Source organism: Mirounga angustirostris, unplaced genomic scaffold (assembly GCF_029215605.1).
Source record: "Mirounga angustirostris isolate CCGP_5_RB_7025 unplaced genomic scaffold, mMirAng1.0.hap1 SCAF_9, whole genome shotgun sequence".
Classification (NCBI taxonomy): domain Eukaryota; kingdom Metazoa; phylum Chordata; class Mammalia; order Carnivora; family Phocidae; genus Mirounga; species Mirounga angustirostris.
In genome coordinates, this window is record NW_026991717.1 from 98,603,790 (window position 1) to 98,621,945 (window position 18,156).

The 18,156-nt window shown below is 42.1% G+C and overlaps 2 protein-coding genes across 8 annotated transcripts in view; one reads left to right on the forward strand and one right to left on the reverse strand.

Moving 5' to 3' along the window:
• Positions 1 to 6,203, reverse strand: part of ERO1A (endoplasmic reticulum oxidoreductase 1 alpha) — a 56,412-nt gene extending 50,209 nt beyond the window's left edge. The window contains exon 1 of one of the 2 annotated variants that reach the window (XM_064571068.1): positions 5,684 to 6,203. In XM_064571068.1, the coding sequence (XP_064427138.1) occupies positions 5,684 to 5,797 (114 nt within the window). In that variant the 5' untranslated portion in view covers positions 5,798 to 6,203. The remainder of the gene's footprint in view (positions 1 to 5,683) is intronic. The other variant, XM_064571069.1, reaches the window with a different exon arrangement.
• Positions 6,204 to 6,872: 669 nt separating this feature from the next.
• The window catches only part of PSMC6 (proteasome 26S subunit, ATPase 6), a 29,841-nt gene continuing 18,557 nt past the window's right edge, over positions 6,873 to 18,156 (forward strand). For 2 of the 6 annotated variants that reach the window (XR_006795065.3, XM_064571071.1), the window contains exons 1-5: positions 6,873 to 7,029; positions 15,806 to 16,197; positions 17,203 to 17,282; positions 17,372 to 17,411; positions 17,666 to 17,718. Coding sequence is in view for 2 of the 6 variants with exons in the window: in XM_064571071.1 (XP_064427141.1) it covers positions 16,071 to 16,197; positions 17,203 to 17,282; positions 17,372 to 17,411; positions 17,666 to 17,718 (300 nt within the window). In the remaining 4 variants the exon portion in view is untranslated. Of the gene's footprint in view, positions 7,030 to 15,805; positions 16,198 to 16,217; positions 16,396 to 17,202; positions 17,283 to 17,371; positions 17,412 to 17,639; positions 17,719 to 18,156 lie in introns of those variants that run through there. The other 4 variants (XM_045900866.3, XM_064571072.1, XM_045900867.3 and 1 more) reach the window with 4 other exon arrangements.

Below are 18,156 nucleotides of genomic sequence, written 5' to 3' on the forward strand. Positions count from 1 at the left end.
CTACGCCTGGTGCAGAGCCTGATGTGGGGCTCGACCCCACGGCCCTGAAATCATGACCTGAGCCGAAATCAAGAGTCAGAAGCTAAACTGACTGAGCCACCGAGGCACCCCCTACATTTCTTTTTTTAATAAGGAAAAAAAAAGGCCCAGTTTGCAGATAAAATATTCCAAAAATTTTACGTCTGTAGCCCCAATGGAACATAGAACTGGACAGCCAGCAGTTAACTGCAGTGGTAGTCTCAAATAGTTCCTCCACAGACTGACTGGTTTGGACCAAATACCAAAATATAAAAGGCAAGAGAAAAGAAAATAACATGGGCCTGCTTGTTCACTATTTTCTTTGTTCACTATTTACAATGAAAGACAAAACAAAACAAAACAAAAAAACACTTTCTAAATAGTTTCCTTATGTACCAACAACTTCTAGTCCTACTACAGACTATCAATTTTTTCCCAAGCACTGTGAGAATATATTCTTCATACTTCTTTGAAATATGAAATACCTTTTAAAAGTGCTCAAAGTGTTATTTTTTTTGGCAAAGACCTTTAGTTGTATTTAATTTTGTAGTGGTTTGTGACCATCAAAAAGAACATGAAAATTATTCATTGACAGAGTTGACTGAGACACCTCTGTTAATGAAAGCATGGAGACACCAAAAATTCTACACTGGGTAGTTGGCATCATTCTAAGGACATGGAAAGCTACAAGCTATTTCTGCCTTAAAGCCTTAGTCTTTAGAACTTTAAATTGCTGTTGTGACCCAAAGTGTAGCAACCAATGTGAAACGTGCTTTGTTCCACATTCTTTGTTCAAAAAGGCGGGGAATGTAGTAAGTACTCAGAGTCAATGGACATCTCTGTCCATTGTATAGTTCAATGGACTCTGTCCATTGAAACAGTATAACTTGTTTCAAAGATTCCTCTGACTAAATTTTAATCCAGGCTTATTTCCACCTACCACGCAACATATTATGGAGTGTCTCTTCCATGGCCCAGCCACTCTGACTAACAAATAAAAACTATTTTTTTAAATTGACCTAAACCAGGGTGCCTGGGTGGCTCAGTTGGTTAAACACCTGACTCTTGATTTCAGCTCAGGTCATGATCTCAGGGTCTTGGGATCGAGCCTCACATTGGGCTCCTGAGGCTCCGCACTCCGCGGAGTGTCTGCTTGATATTCTCTCTCTCCCTCTTCTCCCCCCTCTGCCCCTCCCCTCATTCTCATTCGAGCTCTCTCTCTCTCTCTCTCTCTCTGTCAACAGCATATGCAGTAATTGACTAACTTTAAAGATTCATTTGGAGCCATCAACCCATCTGAAAGATCAATTCCAGAAAAACATGCAAATGGCTCGCTAAGCAGAATAACTGAAAGAATATACTCCTGGGCGCCTGGGTGGCTCAGTTGGTTGGGCGACTGCCTTCGGCTCAGGTCATGATCCTGGAGTCCCGGGATCGAGTCCCGCATCGGGCTCCCTGCTCAGCGGGGGGTCTGCTTCTCCCTCTGACCTTCTTCCCTCTCGTGCTATCTCTCATTCTCTCTCAAATAAATAAATAAATTAAAAAAAAAAAAAAGAATACTCTTAAAAAAATAAATAAATAAAATATCCTGTTCAAGCAAAGGATACAACTTGTTTGGGGCGCCTGGGTGGCTCAGTTGGTTAAGCGACTGCCTTCGGCTCAGGTCATGATCCTGGAGTCCCGGGATCGAGTCCCGCATCGGGCTCCCTGCTCAGCGGGGGGTCTGCTTCTCCCTCTGACCCTCTTCCCTCTCGTGCTATCTCTCATTCTCTCTCAAATAAATAAATAAATAAATCTTAAAAAAAAAAAAAAAGAATACTCTTAAAAAAATAAATAAATAAAATATCCTGTTCAAGCAAAGGATACAACTTGTTTGGGGCGCCTGGGTGGCTCAGTTGGTTAAGCGACTGCCTTCGGCTCAGGTCATGATCCTGGAGTCCCGGGATCGAGTCCCGCATCGGGCTCCCGCTCCGCAGGGAGTCTGCTTCTCCCTCTGACCCTCCTCCCTCTCATTCTCTCTGTCTGAAATAAATAAATAAAATCTTTAAAAAAAAAAGAATATACTCCTGCTAGCACAGTGCTCACATCCTGTATTGTAACTTCCCTAATACTTGCTGAGTACCAATTATGTACCAGGCTCAGTACTCTGGAGTATCAAGGAATGGGACTAAGTTTTTAAATTTTTAGCTTAGGTCTTGATCTCTCAAAACTTATTCATAATAGGCCTCAATAAATGCTTATTGAATTTAATCTGATTATTTGTAGAGCTTTGTACATTTTACTTCAATAACTTCCTAAGGCCAAATAACCGCATGCTGCTTTCGCTCCATTTAGAGTAGAATCCCTACTACCAGACACCTGCGCAAGAGTGTGATGAGGGGTGATGTGGTAATTCAAGGCAGAAGCATAAGAGAGACTGGCAACAGGAAGGGAGAAAAAGACTATTACCAAAGCAGACTCGACAGAACTTTGCTGCTAATCGGGTACTGCAAAGAGAATGAGAGATTTTAACTTTTATTTCTAAACTTTAGGTCGAAAGTTAGTCTTTAATTTAATGTCTAGCATTATTTACTAACTTTTTTTAAAGATTTTATTTTTTAAGTAATCGCTGTACCCAACATAGGGTTCGAACTTACAACACCGAGATCAAGAGTGGCATGCTCTACTGCATGAGCCAGCAAGGCATCCCGACTAACTTGTTTCTTAAAATGCTTAGGATCAAAACTAATGATGTAATGTATGGTGATTAACATAATAAAATTAAAAAATAAAATAAAATAAAATACGTAGGATTGGGGCATCTGGGTGGCTCAGTTGGTTAAGCACCTGCCTTCCGCTCAGGTCATGATCCCGGGATCCTGGGGCCCTGGGGTGGAGCCCCACATTGCAGGGAGCCTGCTTCTCCCTCTCCCTCTGCCACTCCCCCTGCTTGTGCTCTCTCACTCTGTCCAAAAAATAAACAAAATCTTTAAAAAAAAATGCTTAGCGACTGAGCCACCCAGGCGCCCTTTCTCTGCCTCTCCCCAAGCTCCAAAGAACTTTATTCACTAAATTTTAAGTTCTTAAGGGCAAGGATCACACCACAGTTATTTCTATATTCCAAATACTCAGGTCAATGTACACAGTATTTATAAATGTTTATTGAATGAATAATTTCCACCATTTGTCTCCTCTCATCTTTTCTTCCACCATTTTTTTCTTTAATTCTGTGTGTCTCTCTCATTTCTGTATACATCTATGTCTATATGCTTGTCTCCAATTTTCTCTTCATGTCTATTCATCACTTGTCCCTTATCCTCCTTACCCCCATCTCTTCCGTTACTACCATAACAGTATTTGTTTCAATCTATTGAATTGAAATTGATGGTCTCTGTTCTTAAATTGATTTAAATAGACCATTTTAAATTTTTTTTTTTAAGATTTTATTTATTTATTTATTTGACAGAGAGAGAGAGAGAGCAGGAGAGCACAGGCAGGGGGAGCGGCAGAGGGAGAGGGAGAAGCAGGCCCCCCGCCGAGCAGGGAGCCGTATGTGGGGCTCAATCCCAGGACCCCGGGATCATGACCAGAAGGCAGTCGCCTAACTGACTGAGCCACTCAGGCACCCCATTTTAAATTTTTCTTTTTTTTTTCTTTTTATTTATTTATTTATTTATTTTTTAAGATTTTATTTATTTGAGAGAGAGAGAATGAGAGAGAGCAAGCACATGAGAGGAGGGAGGGTCAGAGGGAGAAGCAGACTCCCTGCTGAGCAGGGAGCCCGATGTGGGACTTGATCCCGGGACTCCAGGATCATGACCTGAGCTGAAGGCAGTCGCTTAACCAACTGAGCCACCCAGGCGCCCTTAAATTTTTCTTAAAACTGTTTTTTACCATGTAGCCCTCAATTTATTATTTTTTTTAAAGATTTTATTTATTTATATGACAGACAGAGACACAGAGAGAGAGGGAACACAAGCAAGGGGAGTGGGAGAGGGAGAAGCAGGCTTCCCGCTGAGCAGAAAGCCCGATGTGGGGCTCTATCCCAGGAGTCTGGGATCATGACCTGAGCCAAAGGCAGACGCTTAACAATTGAGCCACCCAGGCACCCCTCAATTTATTATTTTTTAAAGTTGATTCTGAAAAGAAAAACAGCCACTCTTGTTCTAAAAGGAAAAGAAAGGGATATAACAGATGTTTGTGTTCGGGGACTATTCAAATCTTGAAAATATTATAAGGGTGGGGGAGCTAAAATACTAATCAGAAGAAAAAAATATTAAAAAATTAAAAACTCCCCAATTTTAATCAGATATCTAAAAAGGTTATGGGGGGGTAGTGAAAGTTGAAAAGTTCAACGTGTACTATTATTTCTAAAAATCTAAAGTGTAGTTGAAAATGTTACATTGGACATCTTCTTTCAACACTAACTTATTTTAAAATCTCTTAACTTCGACTTTACTTATTTGTAAATGTTTACACTTTGTGTTATGTTGTATTTGTAATCTGTAGAAAATGATCCTTCTTCCTTTGAAGTACTTGATTGTGTGCAGTTTGTCGAACCCTGAAAGTAAAGGAGCTTTTCAATCTTAGTTGTAAAGCAGCAATTTCCTTTCAGCCTGTCCTACTCAGTTAACATCTCAACTCCCAAATCACTAAGCAAATCAACAAAATGCAAGAATATAAAGCAGTGAAAGAGACAGTTCTTCCCCCATGATATTGATTTATTTTTTCCTCCCATAATATTTAAAGTTGTTTCTTTACTCTGTGAAGTAGTAGCATTGCCCCTACACATATAAAAGGTTATTTCTGATAATAGTACAATCCACTTAAAAGGAAAAATTTGGATGCCTACCCTCAATTTCGTTTATATGTAATTTTTATCAACAGAAGCCAACCAAAACGTGACTTGAAGAGTAATGACATTAAAATACAGAATACTGTAGATCCAAAAACCTCTAAATTTCTTTGACTTTTTTTCTCAAGGAACCCACATCGTTTACTAAAAAGAGAAAATGATCATAAGTTTGTGATTAAACTTGTGCACTGAGGAGTAAGGCTCATCCTCCCAAAATGGGCGTGACGTTAAGAGAATCTCATCGCATTTAGGAAAAAGAAAGGACGCACGGGGCGAGGAGCCACAGGGCAAGCCACGGCCCCAAAGACACAAGGCAGTTGGGCTTAGACACAGAAAAGCCCCACGAAGCCCTTCTCCTGCCTGACAACGAGATCTGAGAGTAGCGCCCCCTTCAAAAGCACATCCTGCCCAGGAAGGAGAGCAAAGGCACCCAGCATAGGCGCAACGTACACAGTTCCAGGTCAAGAGAGAAGTCAGGAAGACCCAGGTTCTACTAAAATAAATACTGAGTGTTCGCGCACAGCGTGCACGCCCTTCCGGGGCAGGGAAGACCAACAAAGATGCGTAAACCAACTCGGTAAGAACATAATAGCGTGCGCCCACACCTCTCACCCCACACCGGATCCGAAGCGCGGCTGCGTTGGGACTCCGGTCCACACCAAGCCAGGCGAGCTGCAGAGGACTCGGCCCGGCAAGAGAGCAGAAGCTCTGGGGGCTCGTCCAGGAGGGTGGAGACGCAGAGATACTCCCAGTCCCTCACCTGCAGGGGCGAGCGGGACCGAGCGCAGGGGGGAGGCGCGAAGCACCGGGAGCGGCGCGCACAACCCTCACCTGGCAGAAGCATCTCTGCGCCGCCGTCACAGGGGGCTGCTGCCCACCATGACCCGAGCCGAGCAGCCACACGGCCCCCACGAGGCCGATCAGGAAGACCCAGCGGCGGCCCATAGCCGCTCTAGCCGATCGTCACCCGGCGCCTCGCGGTCCCAGCACTCGGGCGCAGGCCGCGCGTCCGCAGATGAAGCCCGCGCGGGCCGGCCTCCGGCGGCGCCCCACCTCCGGGCCGCCTCCCAGGCCCGCCCTCGGCTCTCCCGCCTCTCAGCGGCCGCCACCTCCCGGCGGAGCCTGCGGACGTGCCTAGGCGCCCGCAGCGGGCCGCCCGGGGCCTCGAGTCGGCTTCCTTCCCCGCGCGTGAGGCTGACGCACAAAGCCGCTTCCCGGGTCGGCCCCGCCCGGCGCGCTGCGCCCGTCCCCGGCCCCCCTACGCCCGGCGCCTGGTCCCTCGCTCGGGTGCTGCCGCCCCAACCCCGCGCGGGAGTCGGGGGCCCTTCCCGCTGCGAGAGCGAGGGCGAAACCGGAGGGGTCTGGGTCTCCCCGCAGCGCCCCGCCCCACCCCACCCCCGCACTCCCGGCCAATCCTTCGGTATCTCAAAGCGAGGAAGGAAAACCGTACGGATTACGCGTCCGCAGTGTCCCTAGCCGTCTTAAAGCTGAAAGGGACATGAGTGATCATCTAGACCAGGGCTGCATAGGTAATTTAGGGTTTCTAGTAGTTACGTCGAAAGAGCAAAAAGAAACAGGTGAAGTTAATTTTAATATATTTTATTTAACCCAATATATGCGAAACATTTCGAAATATACTCAATACTAAATTATTCATAAAATATTTTACATGTTGTTTTTAAATCTAATCTGGTGTGCATTTTATGCAAACTAGCCACATTTCGTAGTCAAATGTAGCGAGTGGCTACGATTGTATCCGTCAGCGCAGGTGGAAACTTCCTCTCATTTCATCTCCCCAGAGCGGGGAGATGACGTGAGGAAAAGACGAGCTCGTCCTTTAATTCCGAGCCGTGGATCTGAGTCTAGAAGCCTTTTTTTTCAAGGAGAAATTTTCACGATGAAACTGGAAAGCTTCCCAACATCTTATTAACATTTCCAAATATTTCAAATTATCTTTTTTTTTTTTTTGGTATGTCATTTTTTTTTAAGATTGTATTTATTTATTTGACACAGAGAGAGAGAGCGAGAGCAGGAACACAAGCAGGGGGAGCAGGAGACGGAGAAGCAGGCTACCCACGGAGCAGGGCGCCCGATGTGGGGCTCGATTCCAGGACCCTGGGATCATGACCTGAGCCGAAGGCAGACGCTTAACGACTGAGCCACCCAGGCGCCCCTTGGTATGTCATTTTTAATGAAGTAGCTTAGGATATGGTAGGCCCCAAATAGGTATTACTTCTGTTTTCCAGCTGAGAAAAATAAGCATAGAAAGTTTATATATGTTATTCAAAGTTACATGATATGCTAGAGGTGAGACTCAAACTCAGATATTTCTTACTTCAATGCCCATAACCTATGCTCTGCTTTCACTTGGCAAGTGGACTGTCGCATCGTAAAATGTCATCAACCATCTGAGATCCTGGTGGGCCTGAGAAGCTCAGATTCTAATATCTACAATATGCTACATTTACATATTAATCCAATCTCCCTCTTTGCCTAGCAACTTCTTTTTCATCATACCTGTCTACTGATCCTACTTCTCTCTCCAGGGCCAGACCCAGCTCATTCATTGCCTCTTCAACATGGTCTTTCTGGTTTCCTCTTCACCCATTTCCAGTCTCTAAATGAATTTCAATTCAATAAACTTACTCTATGCCAGACTAAGCTTGACATTAGAGATATAAAGACATAAGGTCCAGTCCCTGCATACAGAGGGACACGCTACAGAACTTAGCATGTAATCCTTTATGACATTTCTACTTCATGTTTCTACCACTGAATTGTAATCTCTTTCAACTCTTCAAGCGGGAATTTTGCCTCAAACATACCTGTGACTCTCAGTATCTTAACAAGGCTTCTCTGCCTGTGTTTGTAAAATGAATGAATATTTTTTCATATACAGTATTAATATCTGAAGATTACACTCTCAAAAATAAGAGATGAAAATGGAGAAACTAAATGAATAAAGCCTAAAATTGCAGGAGGAAGCAATCTGAATATGAATCAGCTCTGGATTTCACCCTGATGCAATAAACCTGTAATTTGGGAGAGTTTAAAAGTATGAACGTTCCCAGGATGAAACCTCCATTCCTCAGATTTGAACTCTTGCCCACAACAAATTTCTAGCAAACTTGTAATCAGAAACCATCACCATATAAGACCATTTAGTTTTTACTTTATTGCTTTTTCAGCTTTATTGAAGTTTAATTGACTAATAAAATTGTAAGATATTTAAAATGTATGTCATGATGATCTGATACACAGATGCCATTGTCAAAGGATCCCCCCCACTGAGTTCATTAACACATCTATCATCTCACATATTTACCTTTTATTCCTCCTTGGTGAGAACATTTAAGTTCAACTCTCTTAGCAAATTTCAATTATACAAATAGTTACCAACTATAGTCACCATATTAGACATTAGATCCTAAGAACTTATTCATCTTATGTTTGAAGGTTTGTACACTTTTGCCAATTTCTCCCTACCCCTCCTCCCCCCAGCCCCTGCCAACCACTTTTCTACTCTCGTTTCTATGAGCTTGACTTTTTTATTTTTTTTTAAATTTCACATGTTAGTGATACCATGCAGTATTTGTCTTCCTCTGTCTGGCTTATTTCACTGGGCATGATGCCCTCAAGCCTATCTATGTTGTAGCAAACAGCAGGATTTCCTTCTTTCTCGTAGCTGAATCATAGTCCATTGTATATGTATACCACATCCCCTTTATCCATTTATCCACTGATGCACACTTAGCTTATTTCCATACTTTGGCAATTGGGAATATGCTGAATGAACATGGGAGTGCAGCTATCTCTTTGAGATAATGGTTTCATATGCACCCAGAAGTGGGATTGCTGGATCTTACTTTATTGTCTTAATAATTATAATTTTCCCTTTCAGCTTTGTCAGGGACTTTAGAATGTGTAAAACACAGTTTTATACACATTGCATAACGACCACTGACATTTATTTCCCCGAAAATCCTTCAAGTTGGTCCTTTTTGTGTGAGTTTACTTTTCCCACTCTGCCTGCTCTGGAAATCACCTCACCTGTGTTAGGGCCTATGAAATAACTGATTAGTCATTCAGTAACTATTAAGGAGCACCCACAGGGCACACAGTTCAACCTTTGCTCTCCAAAAGTCCAGCCTCCCTTCTATTATACCTTAGCTAAACAACATTAAATTTTTTAGAGATGAACAAGGTCACAACCTTGTTATTCTAATACCAGTGATTATAACAATAACATAACTTAGATTTAGTGTACACAGCATTTCTTGATGGAATTCTGATTACCTGTGCAAACAACAGCTATTTTTTTTTTTTTTTAATGACCAAAGCCGGAAATGGCTTGAACCCAATTTCTCAAAATGAGACATGGAGATTTCTGTAGGAAGCTTCTCAGTACCTAAACATTTTCTGGCACTGAATAGGCTGGAAGGAAATCATCTCAAGGGAAAAATTTGCTCAAGGAAAAGGAATATTATGACACGCAAGAGGAAGAAAGGCTAAGTAAAAATCTAAAGGTCTGGTGTTGATAGTTGATTAGATCTATTTATCTAATTAGTATTTATTGAATATAAATATACATGTTATACATTGCTAGAATTTTCTCCCAAGACACTTGAAATTATTTGAGATGGGGAGAAATGCCACCTAAGTTCTATCTTCACCTCCTTTCCCTCATATTCCTGGAATAACAAGCTTCATATAGTAGTAACTGACTTATTAACTTCCCACTTACACTTTAACCCCACTGTGCAGTGAGGTTTCTAACTCTACCCTCCTACTCCTCTATATCTGGCCATCTTATGGTCAAATCTAATTACCATTTTCATGAGATCATGAAATCTCTGCTGCACTTTGACAATGCTCATTCCATCCTCCAGTTCAGTGTCTATGCACCAAACACTCCAGATTCTCCTTACACTTCTCTAGTATTATTTAACTGTCTCCTTCATGGGCTTTCCCCAGGCTACATCTAAGATGTGAGTGTTCCCCAGGATTCTATCCTCTGTCCAGTGCTCTTCTTCTATACTTGCCCCTGATGAAACTTGCCCATTCTCACAATTTTAAATACCTCCTCCCTGCCAATGTCTCCCAAATCTATTTTTCTAGTTCAGATCTCTCCCCGACATTCAAAAGCCAACTGCCTATTGGACACAACCATCTGCTTTCCTCACCACCATCCATATCTAGACACCTAAGAAGCAGGAAGCCACCCTCAGTTTCTCCCTTTTTTTCACCAATCAATAGATTTGTTATCTATTAGTCAACCAAGTCCTGCCAGTTCTTTCTTCAATTTATTCCCTGCTCTCCATCTTTATGACCAAGGAGTTAGTTTCAGCCCTTATTGTCACTCACCTGATTTATTGTCACATTTTCTTAAATGATCACCCAGGCTCTAAGCTTGTCCCCATCAAAAAACAGCCTCAAAAAAAAAAAAAAAAAAAGAAACCCCACAAAAAACAGCCTCCATGCTAGCCTGATTTCTCAAAAATATAAATCTGACCACATCACATCTGTTTAAAAACTCCAATGCTCCCCACTATCTGAGGAATCAAATTCAAGATTCTCAGCATGATATTCAAAGTCCCCATGATCTGGCCTCACCTATTTTTCCAGCTATATCTCTAATACCTCTCTGCCTTACAGTCACTGAACTATTAACAATTCCCCGTATAGACCTTGTTTCCACCCTCCATGTTTTTACTCACTCTGTGTCCACTCCTGAAATGTTTTTTGCCCTGCCTTATATGGACCATCCTCACTTCATCTGGCTAACTCCTTTAAGATTAAGCTCAGGCAACTGCTACCTCCATGAAGTCTTCCCTAACTCCTCTGTGGTTGGATTAGGTTTCTCCTTTTTGGTTCTATAAGCTCATATAATTGTGCTTAGTATGTGGAATCAAATATGTATTTATGTAAATGTTCTCCCCATTCAACAGAGGGGTAGAGAACTTGCCTTGGTAGTCTCAGCTTCCTCAGCACTTAGTGTGTGAGTTTCACAAGATGACTTTTGAGTGAATTAATGAATGTACACGTAAATTAAATAATGAACTTGAGAAGATAACAGCATGAGATGTCACAGGGCAACATGTGATTATGTTTCAAACAAACATTATAAGCTTAGAGGCAAAGCAATCATTTTGGGCAGAAGTAAATTTGGATGGGACTGAGGACACAAGAGAATTGGAATTGACGAGAAAATTCACAAAAGGTATGGATGTGGGAAAATTGATGATAAAGCAGGAGCTCAACTACCAGTTGATGGATTAGAAAAAAATAAAAGAAACTTATCTAAAATTCATTTAGAACACATTTCAAGATCAAGATTGTCCAGTCAAGAAACAAGAGTGGCTACAAACTCAGGGACTCTAGACTCAGCACATTGACAGAGAGAGGGGAGAGAGTTCCAAAATGAAAGAAGGGTTGATTAAGTGAAGCCCCTCCTTGCTGAATATTAAAATGCCTCCCTTACCTCCAGCAGACCACCTGTAACACTCAGCTCCAAACCTGTAGACCTTATGCATTCCTGCTTTCCAGTCACCCCCTCATGCCTGATTTCCTCCTCTCCCATTCTAAAAGGAGAGTGGAGAATTCTTCCAGGAATAAACAACAGCATCAAAAACAACAGAACAGTTAGTGCCCCCCACTCACACACTCAGAATTCTTCTTTTATTTAATGACTCAGTATATGATCAGAATACCAAGGCTAACAAGATTGTTAAGGAAAGCCTCCAACATGAAATAGACCAAAGCAAATAAGAAAATAGGAACTTTGAGGAAACAAAGAGGGAAGAAAGAAAGACAAATAAAAAGCTATAATCATATCACCAAACACATAAGAACAGGAGTCTATAAAAAGGAACAACTAGAGGGGCACCTGGGTGGCTCAGTCGTTAAGTGTCTGCCCTCGGCTCAGGTCATGGTCCTAGGGTCCTGGGATCAGGCTCCCTGCTCAGCAGGAGGCCTGCTTCTCCCTCTCCCACTCTCCCTGCTTGTATTCTCTCTCTCTCTCTCTCTCTCTGCCAATAAATAAATAAAATCTTAAAAAAAAAAAAAAAAGGAACAACTAGAGAACAAGAAAGAGATCTTGGAAGCTAAATATATGATAGCCAAAATAAAAAGTTTTCACCAAAATATTAGAGGAAACATTAAGGAAATCTCCTAGATAGTGATATAAAAAAAAAAAGAGGTAGAAATAGATGAGAAGAGATGGAAAAAATAGAGGGTTAATTCAAGGAGAGCAGAGTCTGACTAATAAGTGTACCAGTAAGAGAGAACATGAAAACAGAGAGGAAATCGTCTTAGAGGTTATTCAGGAAAATAGCCAAAATTGAAGGATGGCTATCTGGATTGATAGGTACACTGAGGGCCCGGTCTATTGGGTGGAAAATGCCCCTAACAGAGGTAAAATTTTCAGAAAGAAAAACAAAACACCTGGTTCCCTACAAAGAATTAAGAATCAGAAGCACTGGAAGCTCCAGGACAATGGAGCAAGGCCCTCAAACTTCTGAGGATTCTTTAGCCAGCCAAGCTATTAATCAAGTCTGAGAATAGAATTCTTATTTTTTATTTATTTATTTGAAACAGGGAGAGAGATAGTGAGAGAGAGAGAGCACAAGCAGGGGGAGCAGCAGAGGGAGAGGGAGAAGCAGGCTCTCCACTGATCAAGGAACCCGATGTGGGACTCGATCCCAGGACGCTGGGATCATGACCTGAGCTGAATGCAGCCGCTTAACTGACTGAGCCACCCAGGCACCCCTGAGAATAGAATTATTAAAGTATTGTTATATATGAAGAATAATGTACATCTTTAAATCCTTTCTCAGACAATTTATGGGAGGATATGATCCAACCAAAGGAGTAAACCAGAAATGAGGAAACATGGGTATTCAGAAAGAAAAGATAGCACCCAAGAGAGGAGTTAAAGTTCCGAGAAGACAGCCGTGTAACAGACCTAGGGCCTAGATTAGACAGCGGGGAGGCCTCCAGGGGAGTGTAACTAGGTGAATTGAAGGGAAACCTGATGTGACTGACTTTAGGAAAAACACTCTTCAGGGGAAGTTAACAATTATATTGTAAAGTGGGGAGAAGTCATTAAAAAAAAAAAAGAACATTTAAAAAATGGGGCAGCTTTAATTCTAGGAAGTTCAAACAATTGTACAATAAAATGTACCTATTATATATTGCTTTGATTTCCATAGCTCCACAATAAGACAAATACTGGATGGTGATTTAACCAAACTTGTATATATTGTATACCTGGAGGATGGTGGTAGGGAAAGTGGGGATCTGGAGTGATATAAGGGTGCTACATCTTTATCTTCTTTATTAGCAAGTCAAAGATAAATCCTAAAATTGGTTCATCAAGAAATAGCAGCATAAGCATGTTATTTAGAAAGAAAATGTAGAAGGAACATGTTAAAGAGTTGAGGAATAAGACCCAGGAGTAGAATAAGGTGGGGCAGTGGACTCCTCTTTTTCTATCTAGGTGTTGTGGTACTTAAAAAAAAAGTCTTTATATATTACTTTATTAAAGAAAAGTATTTCCCAGAAGCATAAGAATTCTAACTTCTATTCCTACCTCAACATCTTACTGCTTAGCCATGCATACATTCAACTACATGCATTCCGGTAGGCATTTGGGGTAGATATTTGGGATGACAAATTTCCAAAATCTCGAGAGTTGCGGCTGATGTGGGAGCAAAAATAGTTGCTACTTGCCTATCTGGTAGTTTCCCAATTTCTCTCTAGAAAAATACCAGTTCTTGTCCTATTAGTTATCTATCCCTGTGTAACAGATTACCACAAAATTTAATGGCGTAAAACACTGAACACTGATCACTTCACAGTTTTTGTGGACCAGCAATTCAGGAGCAGTTGAACTGGGTGTGTGACTCAGTCTCTCACTGTGTTGCAATCAAGACTACGGCCTCAGTCAGCTGAAGGCTGCCGTAGGGTTGGAGGCTCTCCTTCCAAGATGGCTCACCTGCACCACTGCTGGCAGGAAGCCTCCGTTTCTGATGGAGAGGAATACAGTCTTATGGGTGCATATGAAAAGGAAACAGGGGACGCCTGGGTGTGGGTGGCTCAGTCAATTAAGCATCTGACTCTTGGTTTTCAGCTCAGGTCATGATCTCATGGGTCATAGGATCCAGCCCAGAGTTGGGCTTCTGCACTCAGCGGGGAGTCTGCCTGAAAGTTCTCTCCCTCTGCCCATTTCCCCACTTGTCTGTGCCTGCTCTCTCTCAAATAAATAAATCTTAAAAAGAAAGACAGACAGAAAGAAAGAAAGAAAGAAAAAGAAAGAAAAAGAAAGAGAAAGAAAGAAAGGAAAGAAAGAAAGAAAGAAAGAAAGAAAAAAAAAAAAAAAGAAAGAAAAAGGGGCTGTTCTGGAGCAGCCATGTAGAAAATAGTCCATCTGAAGTTGGACTTTTGCCAGATGGGTGACAGAAAAAGAACAAGGGTCAAGGGAGTTTAAAATTTTGGTGTGTTATGTTGAAATAACACACCAGTATGTGCTCATAAATATTTATTGAATTGAACCAAACCGAGCTGTCTTTTTTCTCTGTCTCATCCTCTCTTCTTTACTTCATAATGTCAGAGGTGATACATTTTGCTATTGTTGGACTAGTTTGACCAGAATACTTGCAGCTGAGAAGGAGAAGGGACTATCCCTGCTCAATCCATCTTCCTTGTTTATTAGCTACTGCAATTTTCAATTATATTTAGAAAAACAGAATTTTTTTTAGAAAAACAGTAGTCATGTAATTCCCATGAGATTTTTTTCCTAAAAATTTGAAGACCTGTTTTATGTGACTTTTGGTAATTTAATTCACATAAATTTGCACTTTATATGTATATGTAGAAATACCTTTTAAACTCAAATATCCAGGGCCACTGTGTAAGATAAGATCAAATGGAGTCTATTTGGGGACTTTTTTTTTGCTTAAAGATTTTATTTATTTATTTGACAGAGAGAGACACAGTGAGAGAGGGAACACAAGCAGGGGGAATGGGAGAGGGAGAAGCAGGCTTCCTGCCGAGCAGGAAGCCCGAGGCGGGACTCGATCCAGGACCCTGGGATCATGACCTGAGCTGAAGGCAGATGCTTAACGACTGAGCCACCCAGACGCCCCTATTTAGGGACTTTGACTTAGTCTATTGGAACAACAATAAATTATCCCCAGGAACAATGCTTGTAAGAGGTACAGCAATGGGGATCTGTTCTGCAAAAATCGAGGTTATTTCTACCCTTAAATAATTTAAAATCACTATTGAGTACTTACTATGTGCCAGACATTGTGTTAATAGCTATAGGCACATATCTTATTTAATACTATGATATCCCTATGAGATAGGTACAATTATAATGCTCATTTTATAGAGATTTTGAGAGATTAAATAATTTGTCCAAAGCAAGTTCTGTCAGACTCTAACAAGTTCCTGACTCTAACTACCTCATCGCCTTTATCTTGTGCCCTGTATCTCTATAACCCACCCTCTTCCGGTCTCATTGGCCTCCTTTCTGTTCCTAGAAATGAGCCAACCTCTTTTTTACCTCAAGATCTTTGCACTTGCTGTTTCCTCTGTCTGGAAGGTTCTTCTCCACTTGGTTGCTTGGCTGGCTCCTATGTCAGATGCCTTCTAAATAAGTTCTCCTTACCTTGCTCTATAACATCACCATGTTTTATTTCCATTATAGTATTAATTACACCCTGAAATTATTTTTTAATCTCCCCACCAGATCGTATCCTTAGTACCTCATTCACTGAATGAGTAAGTGAATAAAATCGCCTCCTCCCGTTCCTGAAGGTCCTTGATAATAGTGTTATCCCAATAGGCTATCTGTGTTACCCGATAGTCCACTAGAACTATTTAGAGAGACTGCACATGGCCAACTTCACTGCCATCTCAGTTTATCACAAAGTCTTCCGTGGTTTCCAGGACAGCCAGTGGTTTAACAATATCGAGACGTGAGGGGACGACCAGGACAACAGCTCTCTGCTCTACCTAGCACGACCTGCAGGGGACGGTGTGTGTGGAGGCCTTCTTCGGTGAGCGACGGCGCTGTAGGCGAAACGAGACGCCGCAGAGGGAGGAGTGGAGTACAGAGGCGGAGCCAACCGGAAGGGGCGGGGTCATCCACAATTCCGCGCCCCCCCGGGAGGCTTTCCTCCCTCGCCCCGCCCCTTCCCCCGCCCGGGCGGCCATGGCCATTCCCGGCATCCCCTATGAGCGACGGCTTCTCATCATGGCGGACCCTAGAGATAAGGCGCTTCAGGACTACCGCAAGAAACTGCTGGAGCACAAGGAGATCGACGGCCGTCTCAAGGAGTGTGAGTGAACCTTTCTTTCCACACAATCCTATCCCTGGACGTGCTTCTGTCTCTAACAAAGCAGAGGCCCTTGGCCGAGCCCGGCAACCGAGCCCCGGGATAAGAAGGCCTCGGTCCAGGGACAAGGCGCTTTGTCATCGGCCCTGAGCTTGGGAAGCACAGCCTCTTCGTGCGTAGAAACGGCCCAGTCTGCTCCAGGTGACAGAGAGAACATCCCCAGTTCTGAGATGGAAGTGGAAGAGGACTAGAGGAGGAGTGAGGAAGAAGTGGGCCAGGGATGTTTGCCAGGTTGGGGTGCAAGGAGGGCGGCGTAAGTGAGTCCCGGGACCCAGAGAGGAGAGACGTGAGTCAAGGAAACTCAAGCAAGAGATGAGACTCGAGGTACTGGCTTGTTATTGGTGTGGAAAGCCAGAGCGGAGCTTGAGAGAGGAGTCCATCGGTGGGTCATAATAACCCTCCTCGTCTTTCCTCGTCTTTTGAGTACTCCCATCAGGCACACAAGTTTCTCTTACCTCCTGAACTAAAAGGGTGCTTACATTTTTTCGTAGTGCACCTTCATTGAAAAGCCTGAGTGGTTTGATTAAATGGAGAAAGAACGTAACCATATAATTCTGTAGATCACTGCACCTGTTGACCTTATTTAGGGTCGAAGGCCATAGAGTAATAATCCATGCGGGTAGCTGAAGAGGTGAGGAAGGGTCTCTTTTATCATTCGGATTTGTAGTCTCAAAGAGTGTCAATATCTGTTAAGAATGTAGCAATGTTATGAATGTGCTTGAACAAGTATTGCCAATCAAGAAAATTAAAATGTGCTTTTTCTGTAACATTTCATTTTTAAACATGTCCCCTACAAACAGCATTATTTCTTTTGTGGTTTCATACAATGGATATAAAATATATGTAAAGTGAAATAGACTGAAATAGACTTAAGTAAAGTGATACTTAGTGACTTAAACTCATTTAGATTATTGTTTAATTAAAAATGTTCAAATTATATTATTTCAGTAAGGGAACAATTAAAAGAACTTACCAAGCAGTATGAAAAGTCTGAAAATGATCTGAAGGCCCTACAGAGTGTTGGACAGGTAGGTAATGGAGTTTGGGGTATAAGGAGTGATGGCAATTTGTTTTTTAGTTATTGGCAAAAAGTAATGCCTTTTTTCCCCCCCCCCAGATTGTGGGTGAAGTACTTAAGCAACTAACTGAAGAAAAATGTAAGTGGATTGGACTGTTAATTAGTAAAGAAAAGAAGAGTAGACTCCCCTTCCTCCCACCATGAACTTTTGAAATGCTTATTAGTTTAATGATAATAATAAAGGTAGATGATATTTTTGCATAGACTGAGTTTTCTTTCAATTATTATCTTTTTGGAGGACAGAAATAAAACTCAACCTGCCATCAATGTGGATATATGTATTTATTTTCCACTTTCTATTTTTCAGTTTGTCCTTTCATTTTCTTCCTTTAGTCATTGTTAAAGCTACAAATGGACCAAGATATGTTGTGGGTTGTCGTCGACAGGTAACACTTTACATCTGTACAGTGCTTTGGTAAAAGTGCTTTCATATATGTTATTTAATTCTTGAGGTAAGCAGGTCAGGCATTATGCCCATAACTCCTACTAGAGGTGATTTGTTCAGATATAACTAACAAAACTTGGACTCAAAGCATGGACATTGACTTGGTATTCTCTATTTTCTACTCTGACCACATTGCCTCGGTAAGCTCTACGTATTTAGAAATCTAAGAATTTTATTTTTATTTATTTTTTATTTTTAAAGATTTTATTTATTTATTTGACAAAGAGACACAGCGAGAGAGGGAACACAAGCAAGGGCATAGGGAGAGGGAGAAGCAGGCTTCCCGCCGAGCAGGGAGCCCGACGTGGGGCTCAATCCCAGGACCCTGGGATCATGACCTGAGCCAAAGGCAGACGCTTAACGACTAAGCCACCCAGGC